This window comes from Lepidochelys olivacea (genome assembly GCF_965140295.1).
Source record: "Lepidochelys olivacea isolate rLepOli2 genome assembly, chromosome: 24".
Lineage (NCBI taxonomy): Eukaryota > Metazoa > Chordata > Testudines > Cheloniidae > Lepidochelys > Lepidochelys olivacea.
The window spans coordinates 5,250,729-5,270,369 of record NC_140434.1 but is presented as its reverse complement, the minus strand read 5'-3'; the positions used below and the strand labels follow the sequence as shown (position 1 = coordinate 5,270,369).

General features: G+C 48.7%; 2 protein-coding genes and 1 long non-coding RNA gene across 3 annotated transcripts; 1 reads left to right on the top strand and 2 right to left on the bottom strand.

The window, feature by feature from the left end:
* Positions 1 to 1,586: 1,586 nt before the first annotated feature.
* Positions 1,587 to 7,676, bottom strand: BGLAP (bone gamma-carboxyglutamate protein). The gene is made up of 4 exons (XM_084613927.1): positions 4,206 to 7,676; positions 3,600 to 3,644; positions 3,047 to 3,113; positions 1,587 to 2,029 (listed from the first exon to the last, which is right to left on the bottom strand). Exons 1-4 carry the CDS (start codon positions 4,606 to 4,608, stop codon positions 1,903 to 1,905), a joined length of 642 nt encoding a protein of 213 aa, XP_084470053.1. The 5' UTR covers positions 4,609 to 7,676; the 3' UTR covers positions 1,587 to 1,902.
* A 907-nt stretch (positions 7,677 to 8,583) lies between these two features.
* On the bottom strand, positions 8,584 to 13,814 carry PMF1 (polyamine modulated factor 1). Its single transcript, XM_084613929.1, has 5 exons — positions 13,574 to 13,814; positions 12,219 to 12,324; positions 11,399 to 11,499; positions 10,357 to 10,552; positions 8,584 to 9,434 (listed from the first exon to the last, which is right to left on the bottom strand). The coding sequence occupies exons 1-5, from the start codon at positions 13,735 to 13,737 to the stop codon at positions 9,381 to 9,383; spliced, it is 621 nt and encodes a 206-aa protein (XP_084470055.1). The 5' UTR covers positions 13,738 to 13,814; the 3' UTR covers positions 8,584 to 9,380.
* On the top strand, positions 13,690 to 18,556 carry LOC311512611. The gene is made up of 2 exons (XR_014709487.1): positions 13,690 to 13,825; positions 18,398 to 18,556. It is a non-coding gene; the product is annotated as an uncharacterized lncRNA (long non-coding RNA).
* The last annotated feature ends 1,085 nt before the right edge of the window (positions 18,557 to 19,641 follow it).

The window sequence follows — 19,641 nt, the reverse complement described above, 5'->3', positions numbered from 1 at the left end:
CACCTTAGAGACTAACCAATTTATTTGAGCATAAGCTTTCGTGAGCTACAGCTCACTTCGTCGGATGCATACTGTGGAAAGTACAGAAGATCTTTTTATACACACAAACCATGAAAAAATGCCTGGATTTGTGCTGGAAATGGCCCAACTTGATTATCATACACAGTGTAAGGAGAGTGATCACTTTAGATAAGCTATTACCAGCAGGAGGGTGGGGTGGGGGGAGAGAAAACCTTTTGTAGTGGTAAACACCCATTTTTGCATGGTTTGTGTGTATAAAAAGATCTTCTGTACTTTCCACAGGATGCTTTCCACAGTATGCATCCGATGAAGATCTTTTTATACACACAAACCATGCAAAAATGGGTGTTTACCACTACAAAAGGTTTTCTCTCCCTCCACCCCACCCTCCTGCTGGTAATAGCTTATCTAAAGTGATCACTCTCCTTACACTGTGTATGATAATCAAGTTGGGCCATTTCCAGCACAAATCCAGGCATTTTTTCATGGTTTGTGTGTATAAAAAGATCTTCTGTACTTTCCACAGTATGCATCCGACGAAGTGAGCTGTAGCTCACGAAAGCTTATGCTCAAATAAATTGGTTAGTCTCTAAGGTGCCCCACGTACTCCTTTTCTTTTTGTTAACACTGCTGAGTCTTTCCTTTCCCCAGCCTTGAAAGCAGCGGTGACTTCTATCACAGTCCTTTCATTCCCCTCACCTAAGCTGGAAGGTTCAAGAATAGGGACTGGAAGCTGGGCCTTCTGGGTTTGATTCCTGGCTCTGCCAGGGAGCACAATCCACAGATGGGAGCAGGAAGGGCTGGGAATCAGGACGCCTGAGTTCTGTTACCACCTCTGCTGCAGGGTGCTTTGCCAGGTTATGAAAGAGGGGACAAGGCTTGCTGTACCGGACTCTCCGGGGAAGCCGGGAGGTTGAATCCATCAAGGTCCGTGACATACACTGAGGTCCACTCTGGGAAGAAGCTGGGGGCATAAGGAGCAGGGGGGGACACGAGCCAGCAAATCTCTGAAGAGTGTAAAGAGCAAGGCGGGAGGATTATTCAGGGCCCCACAAAGGGAGTGATGGGGTGAAGTTAAACCTCAGCTTCTTACCTATGGACTAGCCTGCCCCTGCCACTGCCACTGCCTTGCTCGGGCTGGTTTCCCATTAGCCCGGCTGCTCTAGCTGATGTCTCTGAGCCCAGAGGCGGGTCCCCCTTGCTGCTTTGGAGCTCGCACTTAGCTCCTAAAGGGTTCAGGGCCGGGATGGTCTTTTTGTTGGGTGTTCGGCCAGGGCCTTGCACTGATCAGGGCCCCGGGCACTACCACATATGTTAATAAGGAAAGCTAGATAAGGTACTCACATGGGCTCCCTTCCAATAGCAGGAGTGCCTCACTCGAGCAGTTTTAGCCCTGTGAGGTAGAGCAGTATTATGGCCCTCATTTTAAAGACAGGGAAACTGAGGCACAAAGGGGTCTCATAGAGCTGGCAATTGAACGCTGGGCTCCCAAGTCCCACCCTAGCACCCCAATCTGCCGGTCCGTCCCCTTTCTCTTTGTTCAGCCCAATAAATGAGACAGCAGCACCGTTCCTCATGTTTATTTTCTCACATCATTGAAGAAACATTCCATAGCGTGAACCCAGCATGACGCACCTGGCCCATAAAGGAAACCACCAGTAAAGCATTATAGATACAAGGGCAAGCGCTCCAGGCTCAGTACAAGGAGCAGGGCTGGGCTGGCAGCTTAGGGAATATAAAGCTTGTACATTTAACACACAGTTACAGGAATCAGCTTGGGGCAGAAGATCTCTCTGCTCCCTGCTGTGCTTAGATATCAATTCCTCTTTCTCTCTCCCCTGCACTGGGATGGACTTGGGTGGATCTCTGGGCCAGGAAGCTCTAGACCGCCCCGTAGTATCTTCGGTAAGCCTCCTGGAATCCAATGTGGTCAGCCAGCTCGTCACAGTCGGGGTTGAGCTCACAGATCTCACGCTTGCCCTCGAGAGGGTCGATGATATCATAGAACCTGCGTGTGAACAAGGTGGGTTAATGACTGATAGAATGGTCTCTGTGGTTGTCTAATCAGCCTACATGCAAGGATCAGTGCACCTGCCTTGGGAATGCACCCACCTCTGGGGTGGAACATGGCCGCTTTTAATCCTGGGCGCCATTGCTGGGGGCTGTTAAACAGCTGCCGCGTTCCACCCCCGAAAACAGCCCTCAGGAATGGCACACAGGATTGAGTTCTCCGGGGCTGCCCTGCAGCCACCTCTGGGGTGAAAGCAGCAGCAATGCTAGGCCACCGTTGAGGGCAGGGAGTGAGGAGTTCACTTATCCTGTTCCAATTAGGGTGACACTGAAGCAGGGCGCTGCCTGGGCGTTACCGGGATGCGGGCAGGGCTCCTGGGCCCTGCCAAAAAGCAGCCTGGAATTTATGATGTCCAGAAAGCAGCCAGGGCTGCAGTCTGGTTTACTGTATTAATATACAGGAGCCATTAGTGGCTATGGATCTGGGCCCCAGTGCTGGGCCTGCTGCTGTCGCCTCCACTGGGGCCTTGGCTGATAATAGACAAGCCCCAGGTACAGGAAGGCAGGCCCAGTGGTTAGCATGCTAGCCTGGACCTTAGGAGAGAGGGGCTCAGTTCTCTGCTCTGCTACAGCCTCCCTGCGTAACCATGGGCAAGTCCCTTAGGCCCAGCTCCTGATTAGGGAGGGAGATGCCTTGAGCCCTTTGAGGCTGGGGATGGATCCAGGGGTGTTGGGAGTCTCACAGGCCACCCCTCCCAGCCAGCCCCCCCAGATTAGAGCAAAGTATTTCAGCTGTCAGGGCTGACACCGAGAACAGGAAGGGCTGGGTGCACCAGGGAGGATGAATCAGTGAATGACTGTAGGGTTCCTATGGTAACGTGGGCCTGGTGAAAACTTCAGCTGGCCTGAGCCTGTCAACACCCCCCACCCTCCTGCCGGCTTTGGAAGGGGACCCCAGCACCAGCAGCGGGCTGTGGGTCGAGCACATGCCCGTGGGCCGCAACCAGGGCTTTACCTGTTGTAGACGTAGCTCCGTTTGTGTCTCCTCACCACCTCAGCGCTGTCCTGTTTGGAGACGAATGCTGCAAGGCCAGGAAATAAAGGAAGCATGAGGAGAATTGCTCCAAAGACCCAGCGTTGCTGTAACGGGACTGCCCTGTAGCTGCCCTGCATGGCTTCGGTGGAAATCCCAGACACCGAGCAGCTGCGGCTCTGTAGGATGGGGAAAATCTTCCCCCTTGGTTATCCTAGGGTCAGAAATAGCACCCAGGAGTCCTGCGTCCCTCTCCCCACCCCCACTCTAACCACTGGACCCCGCTCCCCTCCCTGAGCTGGGAAAGGAACCCAGGAGTCCTGAGTCCCTGTCTCCCCTGCTCTAGCCACTGGACCTCGCTCCACTCCCTGAGCTGGGGGAGTCCTGACTCCCAGTCCCCTGGTCTAAAACCAGGTTCACACTGACTAGAGCAGGGATCTTGCATTTAGAACGGGTGAGGGCGTCCATGAGCACTGCTGGAAGGCTCCCTGAATGGCAGGCAGCAAAGCTGGATCACACACGGGCCGGGCCTCACCTTCAGAGCTGGGCGAGTCGTTAGCGCTGTTGGAATAATCCGAGGCTGCAAGGCACCAAGAGAGAGGTGGTCAGAAATAATATGCCCCCTTCAGCAGTGAGCTCTCCAGGCCCCTGAAAGCCCATCTGCTGTCGGGGCTGTGCAGAGCTGGGCTGGTAGCGCGGGATGTTCTAAAGGTCACAGATCTCCGTGGAGGGGAAAGACTTCAAGGCCAAACAGCTGCCGGGTTTGGAGTGGGCCTCTCGCTAGCGCTTTAGGCACATTCGTGATGCTTTGCAAATCTAATGCACCTGGAAACAAAGCTCTCCACGTCCCTGATGAATGCCCCCCAGCCTGGTACAGCAGCATAGTTATTCCCCTGGCACAAATGGGGAAACTGAGGCAGGGGGCAGCTAAGCGCTGTTGTTACGCAGCGAATGAGATGCCAGTATGCCCCCAGCCCAGTATCCTACATGTGCTCCTGTGCGAGGGAACGGGGGGGACTGAGATTTTCAAAGCAGAGATAGGGACATAAGCTCCAATAACGTCAGTCAGAGGGGGCCTTAGCAGCCTGCAGGTAGAAAGCCCCCGGCTAATGCATCTGGCAACCCCCCGTCCTCGTCTTACCCCCATGGCACAGGCACAGGGTCACCAGTGCCAGCAAAGTCAGCAGGGTGAGTGTCTTCATGGTAGAAGCCGGTTTCGCTGGTCGCTCTTGTCTTGTAGGATGCTCTGCTGATGCCTGTTGTAGCCTGTGGCTCACAGGCCACCATTTATACCCTGCTGCTAGTCCTGGTGTGGCTGGGTAAAGGGCCACATCCCCCCTCATCCCGCCCACTCCGGCTTTGACCACAGGCGGGGAGGGGCCTGGCCCTGCTGCCAGATCTATTTGGAGCCCATCCGTCTGGGCCCAAGGCTGCCAAACCCAGATGGCAATTGTGGTTTCAGGCACCCTTGGGGTGGAAAACAACCCTACATTCTCAGGCCCAATGGGGGCCCGTGTGGGCTGGGGTGGAAAACAACCCTGCATTCTCAGGGCCAACGGGGGCCCGTGTGGGCTGCAGGGGAATGACAAGGGAGGGGCTCAGGAGCATTGTCAAATGCAGAGACAGGCTGAAACTGTGATGCTCAGAGCTAGCTCCCAACGGGCCTAAAGCTCAAGGGTGTTTGCGGGTGGGGGGAGGCATTAGGATCCTGCTGTAATGATGAGATTCTTCTCCCTCCCCCTGGCCGCCCCAGCAGAGGGGCTGCATCAGAGGCAGGCTGGGGCGGGGGGGTTCATGAGCGACAGAACGCCACAGTCCCCAGCTGGTGTGACTGGTTCTCAACCATTTCCACCTTGAGACCCCAGCAGGGGGACCAGGCCCAGCTGTTTGCGAGCACCCATGACTTGGAGCAGCCCTGAGGGCGCTCTAAGCTACACTGGGGGAATTGTTCAGCTCCAGGCCAGCCCAAGACCTGGGGAGGAGGGGGATGGTTTGGCGCAAACGCGCCTGAGTCCCCGCTCCCTCTTTCACAGGTGAGAACCAGGAGCATCCGAGGCAAAGCAGACCTGGTGCTCTTGGGGCAGGCTTGGCAGCAGAGGCCCGCCAGGTGACACGCTTGCGGCCTGTAATTGCTGCTGAGCTGCGGAAGTTTTCTGCCACGGCCCAGCGGTTCTTTCCTATTAGTGAGTGTACAGGGCTCTTAAGCTGTAATTTTTTTTTGCCTTGCAATTTGGTGCACATGCCTTCCCCGGTGCAGCCTGTCATTTAAGCTAATTTCCTGAGCTCCAGCCCCAGGATGGCCTCCAAACCCTGGGGAGGAAACACAGCACGGTGCCGCTCAACCCCCACTCAACCCAGACGCTGGTCGAGCCCTCTCAAGGAAGCTACGCAAAAGCAGGCAAGCTGCTCTATGCCACGTTCACCAGGCAGGGGCCATGGTGCTGCTAGCAGTGAGGCTGAGGACTGAACTGACCCCTGCAAAGGAGTTGCAATTGGCACAGACTGGCCAGAGTGGCTGGGCCCAGACCTGGAGGACGCAGGGAGCCTGAACTGCCCACTTAGCCCAGGTAGGCAGGGTTGGCGCACATGGGGTCTGGGGAGAGCTTGCCCTGCTGCGCCTCTTCTGCAGACAGCACCCTCCGGTTCCCCCAGCTGCTAACCCAGCATTTCGCTCCAGTGCTCACTGGCCAGCACGGCCTGTTCTAGACCCCGGAGAAGGCAAGCAAGAGGTGCTCTGTGGCCATGGGGCTGCATTCCTCAAGCTCACTCTCACTCATGCTGGCACCAGGCAGAGACCCAGGGTGCCAACACCCCCAGGTCCCTTAACATTGTCTCAAAATATGTGTGCAGGGCGGGGGAGTATCCAGGGTTTTCTGGGCAGTGTCCACTGCTGTCTCACTCTCCTTGTATCTTTTGCTCTGCCCCCTTTTAATTCATCCCCCCTGGATTTAGCTGATCTGTCCTCACTCCTGAGGGGGAGGTTGTTGTGGTTTGGGGCAACAGATCAGCAGCATCTGTATGAGGACTCAGGAGACCTAGCTTCTAGATGCAGCTCTGCCACTGGCCTGCTGGGTGACCTTGGGCGAATTACAGCCCCACTCGGTGCCTCACTTTCCCCATCTGTAAAATGGGGATAATATTGACCTGCCTAGGCAAAGTGCTTGGAGATCTACTTTTGAATTGGTATTGTGGCCCAAGGGCAGTACTTAATTCACTGCACAGCTTCATGCAATTCTAAGCTCAGCACAGACAGAAGAGCTGCATGATCCCATTTAAGCAGGCTGCCTTTCAATGGGACACACAGGTATGTTTCAGAGTAACAGCCGTGTTAGTCTGTTCTTTCAGCAACTGTTCTTTCAGCAACCTAGCCATGTTTACACCCGCAGGCAGGTTGATAAAAGCACATCACGTAAGGGTGCAAAGTTTTTCACAGCCCTGCGTGCGTAGCTCGGTCAATCTAGTTTTTAAGTACAGACCAGGCCTAAGCCACGTAAGTGCTTTTGGAAAATGTGACCTTAAATGAACAGTTATCGACTCACTTCTAGTGAGCAGCACAGAAGGCACGCGGAATGTGCTTGGGCCATGTGGACGAGGAAGGCAAAGGCATGGGGTGGAAAGAGGCACAAAGGATTATGGGAGAAGCAGTAGCTTGCAACCTTCCAGGCCCGCAATGGGAGACAAATCCCTGCAGTCAGGGGCAGGCTGGGATGATGTTCGCAGGGCCACGTCTGGACACGGGGCTTAGCTGACGTGTTCTAGTTTTAAGCTCTTTGTTGATGGGCCTGGCATGGAGCGAGATGGCTGGGCATGGTTTAGACCTTAATCAGGGTGATGGTCTGCAGTAAGCAGGAACTCTTTGCCCATCAACCTCCTAATTTATCCCTGCTGGAGCTAATGTGCAGGGCTGTTTAAACCCAACTACCCCCCCCCCCCTCAGCTTGTGCACATTTGCAATGAGAGGGCTTTGAGTTCATGGCTGGCTTGGAATAGAAAGCGGTTTGTTTTGAATCGCCAGTGCTCCTCAGGCCAACCTTCCACTTCCAGTTCCTAACCACTTCCAAACCTCGCTTTGTCTGGAGGAGGACCCTGGACTTTGGGGTGGAAGAGAGATGCTGTGGGGAGCTTAAGGCAGCCAGAGGCTGTCAAACAAAGCCATAAACCACAGATCACTTGGGCCAAGTGCGTAAAGTCCAAGCCAAGAACAAGGGGTTTGCAGGCCCAGTTTATTTAGATTATAATGCAGCAAGGCAAGCTTTGTTTACAGAAGAAAAATATACCTCATTTGGTCAGTCTCCACTGCTGTGACTTGCCTCTAAAGGAACTGACATTTGGGTACGGTAAATCCATTGCCTGTTTTCACTATTAATAGTTTGGTGCTGCACAAGGATCAGCTGCCCTTTCTGCATATCATTTCAATAGTGGCTTTTAGTTCGAAACGTAAATTCTTAAGTCCCCAGAAACGTCAGCCAGGAAAAGGCTTTGCTAGGTAGGGGCGTAACACACAGATACTATCAGGTTTCAGAGTAACAGCCGTGTTAGGCTGTATTCGCAAAAAGAAAAGGAGTACTTGTGGCACCTTAGAGAGACTAACCAATTTATTTGAGCATAAGCTTTTGTGAGCTACAGCTCACTTCATCGGATTCGGATGCATCTGATGAAGTGAGCTGTAGCTCACAAAAGCTTATGTTCAAATAAATTGGTTAGTCTCTAAGGTGCCACAAGTACTCCTTTTCTTTTTACACAGATACTAGCAGGCCAGACACCTGCCGGAACTTGCCTAGGAAATCAGTCACGCACCTAATCTGAACAACATCGTTTGTCTGATCGCGGCCCAGACAGGTCCCAACCCGCATCTGGATCCCACGGTACAGTCACATAGGGAGACAAGCCCGGCCCTGAAGAGTTCCCAATCTAAAGAGACAAGACAGACCATCTCCCCATTTTATGGATGGAGAATTAAGGCAGACAAGCCCAGATCCTGAAAGGTATTTAGGCTCCTAACTCCCAGGGAAACCCATGAGAGTTAGGATCTGGGCCGGAGAGACACAAGAGAACATTTTAAAAAGTGTCTTAGGGACTTGCCCATGGTCACACAGGAGCTGTGTAGCAGAGCCACACACTGCGTTCAGCTCTCTTGAAACCTAGTCCTGTGTTTTAACCCTCACTGTTAGCTCGAGTACCGTGGTTCAAGCAGGCACCGGCCGCCAGCACAGGTGGATTTTACTCACGCTCTACTGACCCAGGGCCAGCAGGTCCCTTTTTAGTGATGTGCTTCTATTTCCCTAGTTAATGGGGGGCAGTTCATAAGTCTTCGTGTTTTATGCCCACCCTGCACTAAGTCAGAATGGTGCATTGCACAAGTCTAAATGACTTCAGCGCTACAGAGAATCAGGCCTATTGCGTCTGGGCTCTGGGAAGACAAAACGCCCAGCAGACCTTGTTTGTCTGTTTTGGCAAAACGTTCCAGTTAAATTGCTGCAAAGACGACAATTAACCACATAATAATGGGTTAGAGCAGCTACGACGAAGGAAGTGTTTATTTTTCTTACTAAGAGGCACTTGTTAAAGGGGAAAAAAAAGGCAGGTTCTAAGATTATAAAAACAAGCGTTATTATGTCAAAACACCATTCCAAGTAACTATGTACAAGGGATTCATCCACTGTACCAGTGTAACATCTCTCTCCCTGCTTTAGACGGTCACTTGCCTTCACATCTACAGACTGTTCTGCTGACAGAAATCCTACGAGCTGAAGTTTTGGTATTTGCTTCTTTCCTTCAGAGGTACAGGTGTGTTACTTGCTGCAGAAGGAACCTACGATTGGCTCTATTACACTCCTGAAATCCTGTGAGTGGTCATAAGAACGATCAGTATTAAAAATTCTACCTTTAAATGTGGAAGGACAGAGTTCTCTCTGTTTGGTAAAGCTTTTAAGATAGCGCAGCATGAATGCACAGATCTGCTGTAGCTTTCAAAACCTGTGTGAGATCTTCCTTCCTGTTGAGCTTAGTTGGGAATCGGGAGTTATTGCTGATTTTCCTAAAACCCTGGTGCAGTCGCTCATTTCAACACATTTTGATCAATTATGTCCCATAACTGTTTCAGTATATCCAATTTTCACACGGTGTTGTAAACTGTTCTCTCCCTTCTGTCTGACAAATGAACACAAAAGCTCTTGACAAGTCAAGTTTTCAGCGCAATTTGAGTGGGTATTTATGTAAATGCACAGAGAATCCCACTTCCGAAAAGATCTGCAAGGCTTCACTGATGAACATAAACCCCATACATGAAACTCCTGCAAAATCTTCCCCTGCCTCCTCATTCGGGCTCCTGGAACGTCATGATTAGTTCTCTCTGTTCTTTACTAATTGCCTGGATAGAAGAAAAAATATTGGTGAAGTCTCTCTCCTCCACAAATCCCACTGTTCAGGAAACAAATGCAGCACTGATGCAAAAAGGAGCATCGTTTCCACACTTGGAGACAGGACAGTGTAACACTGCTGACAGCATGTGCAGAATACAGCTCATTCATTGTTGAGATGCATTGATCCAGGAACAAGGCCCCATAAGGGAAGGAACTGCACGTACACAAAACACCACCCTAGGCAAAACACTCTGCTTATGAGCACAGATGCAGGACTAACCCCCCCATGCCCTGCAAATGCATACAAGTGAAATTATGCATTTAGAGCCGACTTTTCCAGAGAGCTCGGCATCTGTCTAGATAAGGGCCACATCTGTTTTAAATGCTCAGCATCCGGCTGCTTCCACTAAGACACCAAGGGCCAGATTTCCATTGGAGCAGCTCTTTGGAAAATGTGGCTCTAAGAGCAGGTGCAAAGGCAGCCCTGGTGAAAAGTCTGGCCTTAGGGGTCTGAACAGTTCTTCTTGCCATTACAGGGACAGTCTCATCTTCCCCTCTTCTGCATGTCCTAACAGCTGTTAAAAAAGAACTTGCATGAATAAGCAAAATCTCATGGGTTTCCTGACTCTTCATGAAAGAGGTGTGATTATACATGGAGACCTCACTGTGGGATATAGGCAATTAACAGCATTATGCAATTAGCTGATATGCAATTAATCAGAGCAGCAACAGATGCAACACAATGAAGCTAGATTGGAGCCTTGGGATTTGTGCACATAAGCAAATCCTGCAGTTGAGTGCAGTTTGTTTGCAGCTAGCATTCTTGGAACCTTCTATCCCAGTGTGGCCATTGTCTATTCAAACTGGAGAGACTGGGACACTCTCGCTCAGTTTTCTTGATTTGGAGGCTGGCTGGAATGGAGATTTTACCTGCCATGCTTGCTTGCGATTTTGTATCTGCTGCTGCATCTCTGAGATTCTCGCCCGTCCGGCCAATACAGACTCTGCCAGCTTCCTGTTCTCCTCTTCCTTCTCTTTCAGGGCTTTACGCAGGTATGTCTGGTGCTTCAGGAGGTACGGCACCATGGCACTATGAATATCTTCCTCCGGGATCCCACTGGGGCGCCTGGAAGTGACAGGGATGTTGTTGAGAGGACTGGAATGCACCAACTTTGCATGGTGCTGTACTTAAGTGCTTTAATTGGAACATGTAATATTACAATAATTGATCAGGCCCTCAAGTCCAGTATCCTATCTTTGGCAGTGCCCAACAGTAGAAGCTTTAGAGCAAGGCGAACCCACCCCACAATGAACCTGTCTCACTGTGCCATGATGTAGGTGGGGGGAAGGGAGGAATCCTTTCTGACACTCATGCAATCAGATGATGCCCTGAAGCATGAGATTTGATTAACACACATCCCCACCCTTGAACACGAAAAGGTACACAAATTATTGGTGAAAAGATTATCAGCTGCCTTTCAAAGACAACACAATGTGACTCCCAGCACTTCCAGTGGCCAATAAGCCCCAAGGGCTACGCACCATGTAAATTTTCAACATATCAGGACACTCCAAGCAGCTACGGTTCAGAGTAACATTCAGCACAAGAATTTACTTCCCCTCCAACTCTATGGACATGGCCTAGAACGTGTGATTCTAGCACACACAGAAGTCCAACTAGTTGACGGAGTCAGAGATTCAAACAGACTCCGTTAAGTGGAAGGTGCACTTTGGAAATCAATTTCCTGTCGCGATACAGTAGTATGATTTAAAAAAATCCCCTCTGCCATTCACCTTTGCGTGAAATTCACCCCATCCAGAGAGCCATCACAAGATCTATACACCACTTCACTTCCACGGGGTTTAATGTGCTGCACAAGGGTCAATTTTATCTCTTTAAGAATCAAAGGAACAGGTCTCCAATAAACTAGCACAAGCATACTTCCAACATGCCAAGCAGAGCACTGCCTACCATGCGGGCTCTTCCCGATTCTTTGCTTCCTCCACAATTTTATCCATCGAGGCAAAGAGCTCCTCAAGATTCCCTTCCTCCTTTATCTCACGAATCTCCTCCTGCAGAGGAAAACCACTGGGGATTCAAGAACGATAACAAAATGGAAGTACAATCCATGGACATCTCTCTGCTTGGTCCTTCCCACTGTGAGCGCAAGGACTTTCTCCTCTACATGTCCTTCGAAACAGGAAACAAGTACAACCTATGCTTTGCTTCCTCAGTCTGTAGTCAGCTCCAGTGCATTTGCTGCTGCTCATAGCTTTCCCAAGTAGCAGAAGAATGAAAATTGTCCCAGTCTTGTCAGTTGTCAGGGAAGCTATTCAGAACTCTGCAGGCAGTCATGAAACTGACAGGGATCAAGACAATTTCCCCCACCAGTACAGATAGGCACTGGGGAAAGACCCAAAAAAGGGGGGACAGGGAAGGGTATATTAGTTGCAAACTTGCTTAGGATCTCAGGGAACAAATGATCAGAGCACACTGTATTGAAGCACATAGCTTTGCAGTTTCAGGAGCACCACCTAGTGATTGGGAGTCAGATCTGAGGTAAGTCAGCTGTTTTGTGCCTGGTCTATAAAAGTTTACCCATCTGTAAAATGAGTAATATAAACCTGTCACACAGGGTTGATATGAGGCTTGATTCAATATTATTTGGAAAATGTTCCAAGACCTTTGGATGAAAAATTCTGCAACATCCAAAGCGTTATATTTCCCCATACACCTTTTGGGATGTTACAAACAAGTCTTTAATTCTCAGCTAAACATTTGCAGTTCTTACCTGAATGGAAGTTTGCAGCTGGGATATAAACTGATCATATATACTTCTGGTCATTTCAGGCTGGAGTTTATAGAAGCGATGGTAGCAGTTTGCAAACCTCTGGTAACTGTGCAAAAGAAGAAGAAAAAAAATGCAAACCAGATAAGTGGTTTAAAATACCACACACTGGAAATTACAGAGTTACAACACTGTAAAAGCCTGACTGAAGATTCATGTTTATGTCAGAAGAGAACAAAATGGAAGTAAAAAATATTCTGTAAAATTGTCCATAGTTAACAAACCATATGCACAACTGATCCATACACATCTGTAGACTGGTTGGTCTAACAAAAGAGCACCAATTCACAAAGGTTTTATTGTGTTCAAAAGAACAGAACAAAATCTTTATTCACAGTCACCTGTAAAGGGCCAAATTCTGCACTCAGTGACATCTACATAACCCCTCTGAAATCAGCAGTATCGCAGTGGTATAACTAAAGGCAGAAATTGGCTAAATCAGATGGGTTATCCTTCATTTCCCTGCGATCTAGATTAGGAGTCGGTGTCATCTCCTCCATAGGTGGAACTGCTGTGTGAGCAGCTGAACCCATGGCAGGAACTTGCGGGAGATTAGGGAAACAGGATGAAGCCACAGGGGTTGGTCTGCACTTACCACCAAATGCACGTTTGGGAGGGGTGGATCTAGACAAGTGGTGCGTTTTTCCCTACAACAGGGCACCTGGTCCAGGAATTATTAAGGAGATGGCAGGAACAGAGTGGAACGGATACTCACTTTGCTAGGTCTTAAGACCTAGGGTGGCCCCTCCATCTCGAGGAAATACAAGACAGCTGTATGAAAGGTATCAGATGCTGCTTGTGTTTAAGGGCAGTGCCTTCCCCCCACCAGAATTACATTCATGGCATCAGTTTATCGGCAGCTATCACAACACTTGGGCCCTTTGCATAATTAGTGTTTGAAATTAAAAATTTTTTAAAACTCTGATCTGATGCTTTTTATTGGCTCTGGGGGGCAAGTCACTAGGTACTAGATAAGGGGCTGGGCAGGTGTACTGACATTACTACCCAGAGGGAGAAGGGGAGCCAGACTGAAGGCAAGATTCCCCCTTCTCCCAACAGGCTGTGCAGCTAGCTTTAAAAGAGCCCCTCACCAGGGTGTCCAGAGCTCAGCCACTGGTCTCTGACAACACATGGGAGAGAGAAACAAGACCCTGGCCAACTACAGAGACCCAGCCACAAGTCTCGCGTGATTTCCGCCTAAAGTCTCGCGACACTTGACCCGCCCCTTCCTCACCCCTCGCGAGACTTCCCGCTCGAACCCCCTGGCCCCCCGTTCTCGCGAGATGTTGTCCCCTCACCTGCCGGCGGCCACCAGCTTCTCCAGGAAAGCATCCACCACGGTGTCGAAGAGCTGCCCGCGGCCCGGCTCTTCCTCCGGGGCTGGCAGCGAAGAGAAGCCGCCGGCGGCGGCGGCCCCCTCGCCCTCCGCCCGCGCCGGGCCCTCGCCGCCAGCCGCCGCCATCTTGAACCGCCAAAGAAATCTTCAAGCGCTCGAATAGTCCCGCCCCCGCTTCTTCCGATTGGCTGAGGCGGGAGCTCTGTCCCTATTGGTGAGATCTCGTGTCACTCGGGAGAGTAGCCCCGCCCCGTAATAGCCAGCCCAGCGTCAGCTGGTTCGGTCCCTGTGTCCTCCCCCGGCGCCCGAGCAGCTCCTCGGCAGCCGCTGCCCCGGGGTTGCTGGCTCCACGCGCAAGCCCCCGTTCCACGGGACTGGGTGGCGGGAGTCCCAAGAGCCCGGCTCTGGTAGAGGCACGGCTGCCAGCTCTTGCCGTTTTATTTTTTTAGCCCCAGGCTGCTGCTAGTCCGTTGTGTTCCTTCAAGCCCAGTGATCAAGGGGTGGGGGGAGGGAGAGCTCAGCGGTTTGAGCATTGGCCTCCTAAACCCAGGGTTGTGAGTTCAATGCTTGAGGGGGCCATTTGGGATCTGGGGCAAAAATTGGGGCTTGGTCCTGCTTTGAGCAGGGGGTTGGATAGATACCTACTGAGGTCCCTTCCAAACCCGCCTTGGGATCCCTTCTGAGTAAAAAGAACAGGAGGGCTTGGGGCACCTTAGAGCCTAACCAATTTATCTGAGCATCTGTGTGGAGGAAAGCTGGCAAAGGGGATCCCGATGCACCCTATGGCCACGGAAACCAGAAAACAAAGAACACACACCTTGGAAGCTCCTTGAAAAGACAGGTTTCAGAGTCGCAGCCGTGTTAGTCTGTATTCGCAAAAAGAAAAGGAGGACTTGTGGCAGCTTAGAGACCAACCAATTTATTTGAGCATAAGCTTTACATCGATGCATCCGATGAAGTGAGCTGTAGCTCACGAAATCTTATGCTCAAATAAATTGGTCAGTCTCTAAGGTGCCACAAGTACTCCTTTTCTTCTTGAAAAGAGAGTGAGTGTGGGTTAAAAGATCAATATACTGTGACAGGGTCAGGCCAGATGGCTATAGGAGAGTAATCTTATTGGGATTCCCCTCCCCCCGCGCAGCCTAAGAGAGGGGTCCACAAGACCTGGAAAACCAAATAATTACAGGGGACAAATAATGAACAACAGGGACAGGAGTGTGGTCAAATATAGGAGAGTAATAGAAGGCAGATATATTATAAGTAGATCCCTTTTCCTTGGGTAAGGTAACAGGGAAGGTTTCAGAATAATCAGGAACCTTCTGGAGACAAGACAGACAGGCTGATTGGCTGCAGGTGTTCTAATCAAAAAGCTGCTAGAATCAATTAAGGCAGGCTAATCAGGGCCCCTGGGTTTAAAAAGCTCACTTCAGTTTGTGGTGCGTGTGATGAGCTGAGTGTGAGAACGTCCACTGTTGGAGGATTGAGGTGTACAAGCATTATCAGACCCCAGGAGGAAGGTCCTGTGGTGAGGATAAAGAAGGTGTTGGGAGGAGGCCACGGGGAAGTAGTCCAGGGAGTTGTAGCTGTCACACAGCTGTTCCAGGAGGCACTCTCGACAGCTGCATTCCACAGGGCCCTGGGCTGGAACCCAGAGTAGAGGGCAGGCCTGGGTTCCCCCCAAATCCTCCAACTCCTGGTTAGACACAGGAGTCGTCGAGCTGGACTGTGGGTTCAGAAAAACGGCCAAGGTGAGGGCTGCCGTGAAGCTCCAAGACGAGCAAATCCGCCAATAAGTGCAAGACCCTCCAAGGTAGAGCAGGAACTTTGTCACAATACATACAGACTTGAATTCAATTCTTGAGGTTCAGATACATAGCAGAGATGAGCTTGTAGTTGCCAAAAGTCCTTTTAGAAATAGTTCATAGGTTAGAGTCCAGTGTCCATATTCAGGGTTACTCCAATCAGTGATTGGGGATCTCAGTCCTTATGGTTTGTTTCCCTGTCTTGAAACCCAAAGCAGATCTGGCAGGAATCATCTTTGTGTTCTGCATCTGCACAGCCCTTATCATCATGGGGTTCCACTCTATGACTAGGGCTGTAACTAACTACTACACTAACAGCTTTGGGGTTTGTTTGTTTTGTTTTTTGTAAAAGTCTCATGTGTTTAAAAGTAATCAGTGGGTAGGGGCCTGGCTCAAGAGCTTTGAACACAGGGGGTTGGTAATACTAGGAAATTCATTTCAGTGCTATGTGCCACTTTCACTTCTCTGTGCTATAAGGATAATACCCATCTCAAGGGCATACTGGGTGATTTGCTTCACATTTGTAAAGCACTCTGCAATACGTTAATCCTTTTCTGCCCTCCCCTGGGAGAGAAACACATGGCTGGATAGTAGCTGTAGGGAGAATACTATTACAAATCCCCTTACATGAAAGTATGAATGGAAGTGTGTCTAGTACTGACTTCACAAGAGCTCACCTTGAGGGGCACAAGAGCCTTCTCCTTTGCATTTCCCATCATCAAGAGCAGCCTTCCTGTATTATTAGTATGACACCATCGCTTAGGAGGTCTCCACATCTATTGGGAGCTCTTTGGGACAGGAACCTGTCATTTATAATACGGTTTGTACAGGGCCAAGCACAATGGGGTTCTATCTGGTTGAGGGCTTTAGGTGCTACTGAAATAAGTGTTTAACAGACACCCTAAGCCTGCACCCATTTACATGGGTGTCAGTCAAGCATAACACCGTTGAAGTAAATGGAATTAACAGTTTCACACTGGTGTAAATTGAGAATCAGGCTGCATCTCATTTATAAATGACTTATAAGTCAAAGTCATTTGACTTATCCCACCTTAGATGTTGTAGGTAGAAATGTATTGGGGCTGCAGTTAATAAGCTGTTACATAAAACAGACTACGGTTTCAGAGGGTAGAAAAAAATCAAGTTAATTTACGTTTTGCAATGTTTGCAAGGTATCAAACCAAGATAGATGCATAATGAGATGATCAAATAAATAATAAAAACTTTAATTACACAAAGACATATTACAGTGCAACAGTGAAACCTGTTAAACATACACAATACATTCACCCAGCATCATATTTTAGAACAGGCACTGAGTCGTATCATTCTGTACTCCCACTGCGACAGATGTAGGCAGTCAGATTCCAACATCGTGGCTTCCAAACTCATTCGAAGATTGTATTGCGTTGGGACACCACTTTATTCCCACACAACAGTTCCTCTAATACCATGGAAGCCCTACAATGTTCCATTCCCAGATTTCTTCTTGCAGCCTGGCATGTAGGTATGGGAAAGTTCAGATCACACCACCATATATAACAACAATTAAGATTGGGCCTGAGAGAGTGGCAAAACTTCAGAATACTCCGTTATCTAGAGGGGTTTGCACTTGGGATAAAGACAAATGCATGGATTTCATCAGGAAACAATTATACCCACTCATCAGTTTACTGATAGGATGATCATCTACTGTACATAAAAACCAACAGTACATCAGAAAGGCTGGGGGTGGGGATGTCAAGAATAAATTGACAATATGGTAACAGATGAGCAAAATTCAATGGAAATACTGTATTACCACAAGTTGTCACAGCAGAGATTAACATAGTCACGCCACAGCTGATAAATGCCCTTGAGCAGAAAAAACAATCTAAATGAATATAACCACAAAGGGTTTGAAATGCTTTATCTGCCAGAAAAGATACGCGTTTTAGCCACTACAGGCTGATTAGTACAATATACTATCATTCTGTTGCAACATCCCCAGTGGAAACCTCTGCCTGATTCAGATCTTAAGAACTGATTGGATATACTGAGGCTGGATGGTTTAATGAAAGTGATCAATTAAATCTGAACTATGTGAGGAAGAGGAATAATCTAAACTGGGCAAAAAACAGATGGCTGGAGATGCCAGGTTACTGCAGCAAAACAGAAGGAAAACAGATTGCCTGCATTCTTCTGCAGGACAAAACTGCACGGCTTGTAAAAGTTAAATCCAGACTAGCTGAGCTGCACATCAGTATGAAGGGACACTTAACTTGCTATCTAGTCAGTTTCACAAGGGATTGCAGTTTCAAGTACTACACACGCCTCAGTCTATGGTTTCCCAGAATGTTTAACCTTGCACAATATTTAAATTTGACACTTTGCATATATTCATTTTCACTGTTCAAAGACCATCACTTTCTCGGTTAGTGCTAATCTCTCCTGTTGCTCTATGAAAGCAACATTTTTTAAAAACAGAAATGTGTTGTGAAATCACAAAAATTGGGACGGGGACCTCACAGGCAAATGTAGAACCCGAGGGTTTGTCTACACTGGCACTTTGTCTGCAAAACTTCTGTCATTCAGGTGTGTTAAAAAAAACCCACCTTGCTGAACGACAGAAGTTTTACCGATGAAAAGCGCTGGTGTGAACACCACTTTGTCAGCAGGAGAGCTCTCCCCTGCCGACAAACAGCAGCTACACGGCATGCCTTTCAGTGGCACAGCTCTCGGGCATAGCCATGTCACTAAAAGCCTTGTAGTGTAGCCATAGCCTACTGTCAATTCTTTTAAAATTGACGAGGTTTCAAATTGAAGGCATCTCTAAGGTTTCTTAAATTTGACAGTGCTCCTGAGATACATAAGCTCAGTAAGATAGTGCACACACCTCCCCCCCAAAAAAACCCTACCCTCTCACTTGTTAAAAATGGTCAGATACTCGTTTTTTTTTAAAAAAAAGAATCCTCATACAACCAGTGTCCCATTTCCTTCTACAGATCAAGGCATGGATACTATGCAAGCGAACATTCCAAATTGAACTGTCAAGTCTCAGAAGACAGGATTATAACCTTCCCTGCAGAAGCCGCTATTATGGAATGAGCAGATTTCAAAACACAAATATCTTTCAACAAGAACAAAAAAAATCAAAAAAATCAGAGAGCTGTTTGCTGGCTATGCTGCTTTGAGTTGGTTTGTCATACTGGCTCAAGTGTGAAATGGGTCATTTGACGAACGCAGCTCTCTTCAATTGCAGAAGCACTCAGTGGCATTACCAGCCTCTGTGCGCGGTTTGAAGACTCAACTGTTTTATTTTTTAAAAACTGTACTGTGATACATTTACATATGGCCAAATTCTGCCCTCAGATCCACAGACTTCAGTGACAGCCACCTGTATGGACTTCAGAGAGGAGATTCTGGCCATTTGGTCAGTGCTTTTCAACCCATTCAGGATCAGTGTCTGGCAGCTATAGCACAGTGTCTGCTCTGCATGAGGGGATGTATTCCAGGTCACTCAATTCAGTTAATAAAACAATGGTAGTTAAAAAAAGCAACATGACTCCAGAGTATTTGAAATCGTTACCCACTAGAAATCATAAGTTACCTGCCCGAGTTAAGAAAACCTTCTGTTTTTAAATGAAAGAGGACTAATTTATCATGGGATACAATTTCAGTTTACTTACAGCATTGAAGTCCACAGTAGGACTATAACTCTTTGCTATATTTGACACCTCACCTGCATATCACTGATGTTTCATATGTACATTATATATCACACACACACAAAGCAGTGTGTTCCTCCTACAGCATGCCCAGGGACAGGGAAACTCATTATCCCAGGTAATTTCAACAAAATTTTCTCCGTATTTACTGGTTTAGGACCCACATTTTCCCCCCTGCAAGTTCACGGGGTTCGATTCTTAATTTTGATATTCTCCTCTTGCCCCATCTTTCTTTTTAAGGGAATAGGGTTTTGTATCGTATTATGGACTATAGTGTATTGAAGAAGGGAGTTCTATACACTGAGCATTCATGCACATAGCTCAGAGGAGAGCAAAGTCAGGGTAAGATGCTGGATGTACCAGCTGGCCTTCTTGCCTCTGTCTAGTTCCTGATATGGTACCCATCACCATGGTGTGTTAGCACCTCATGGTTATCCTCGTAACATCCCATGTGAAGAGTACTATTTTCTCCGTGTAATATAAGGGGAACTGCAGCACAGTGCCCAATGTCACACAGGAAG

Coding starts and splice junctions, on each gene's coding strand:
- PMF1 (XM_084613929.1), bottom strand. CDS start 13,737: ATGGCGGCGGCTGGCGGCGAGGGCCCGGCGCGGGCGGAGGGCGAGGGG. Junction 10,553..11,398: donor AATCGGGAAGAGCCCGCATG/GTAGGCAGTGCT, acceptor TGTCACTTCCAG/GCGCCCCAGTGGGATCCCGG. Junction 9,435..10,356: donor ATCGCAAGCAAGCATGGCAG/GTAAAATCTCCA, acceptor TCTTCTATCCAG/GCAATTAGTAAAGAACAGAG.
- BGLAP (XM_084613927.1), bottom strand. CDS start 4,608: ATGCAGGGTTGTTTTCCACCCCAGCCCACACGGGCCCCCATTGGGCCT. Junction 3,645..4,205: donor CCTGTGCCTGTGCCATGGGG/GTAAGACGAGGA, acceptor GGTGCCTTGCAG/CCTCGGATTATTCCAACAGC. Junction 2,030..3,046: donor CGGAGCTACGTCTACAACAG/GTAAAGCCCTGG, acceptor GTTCACACGCAG/GTTCTATGATATCATCGACC.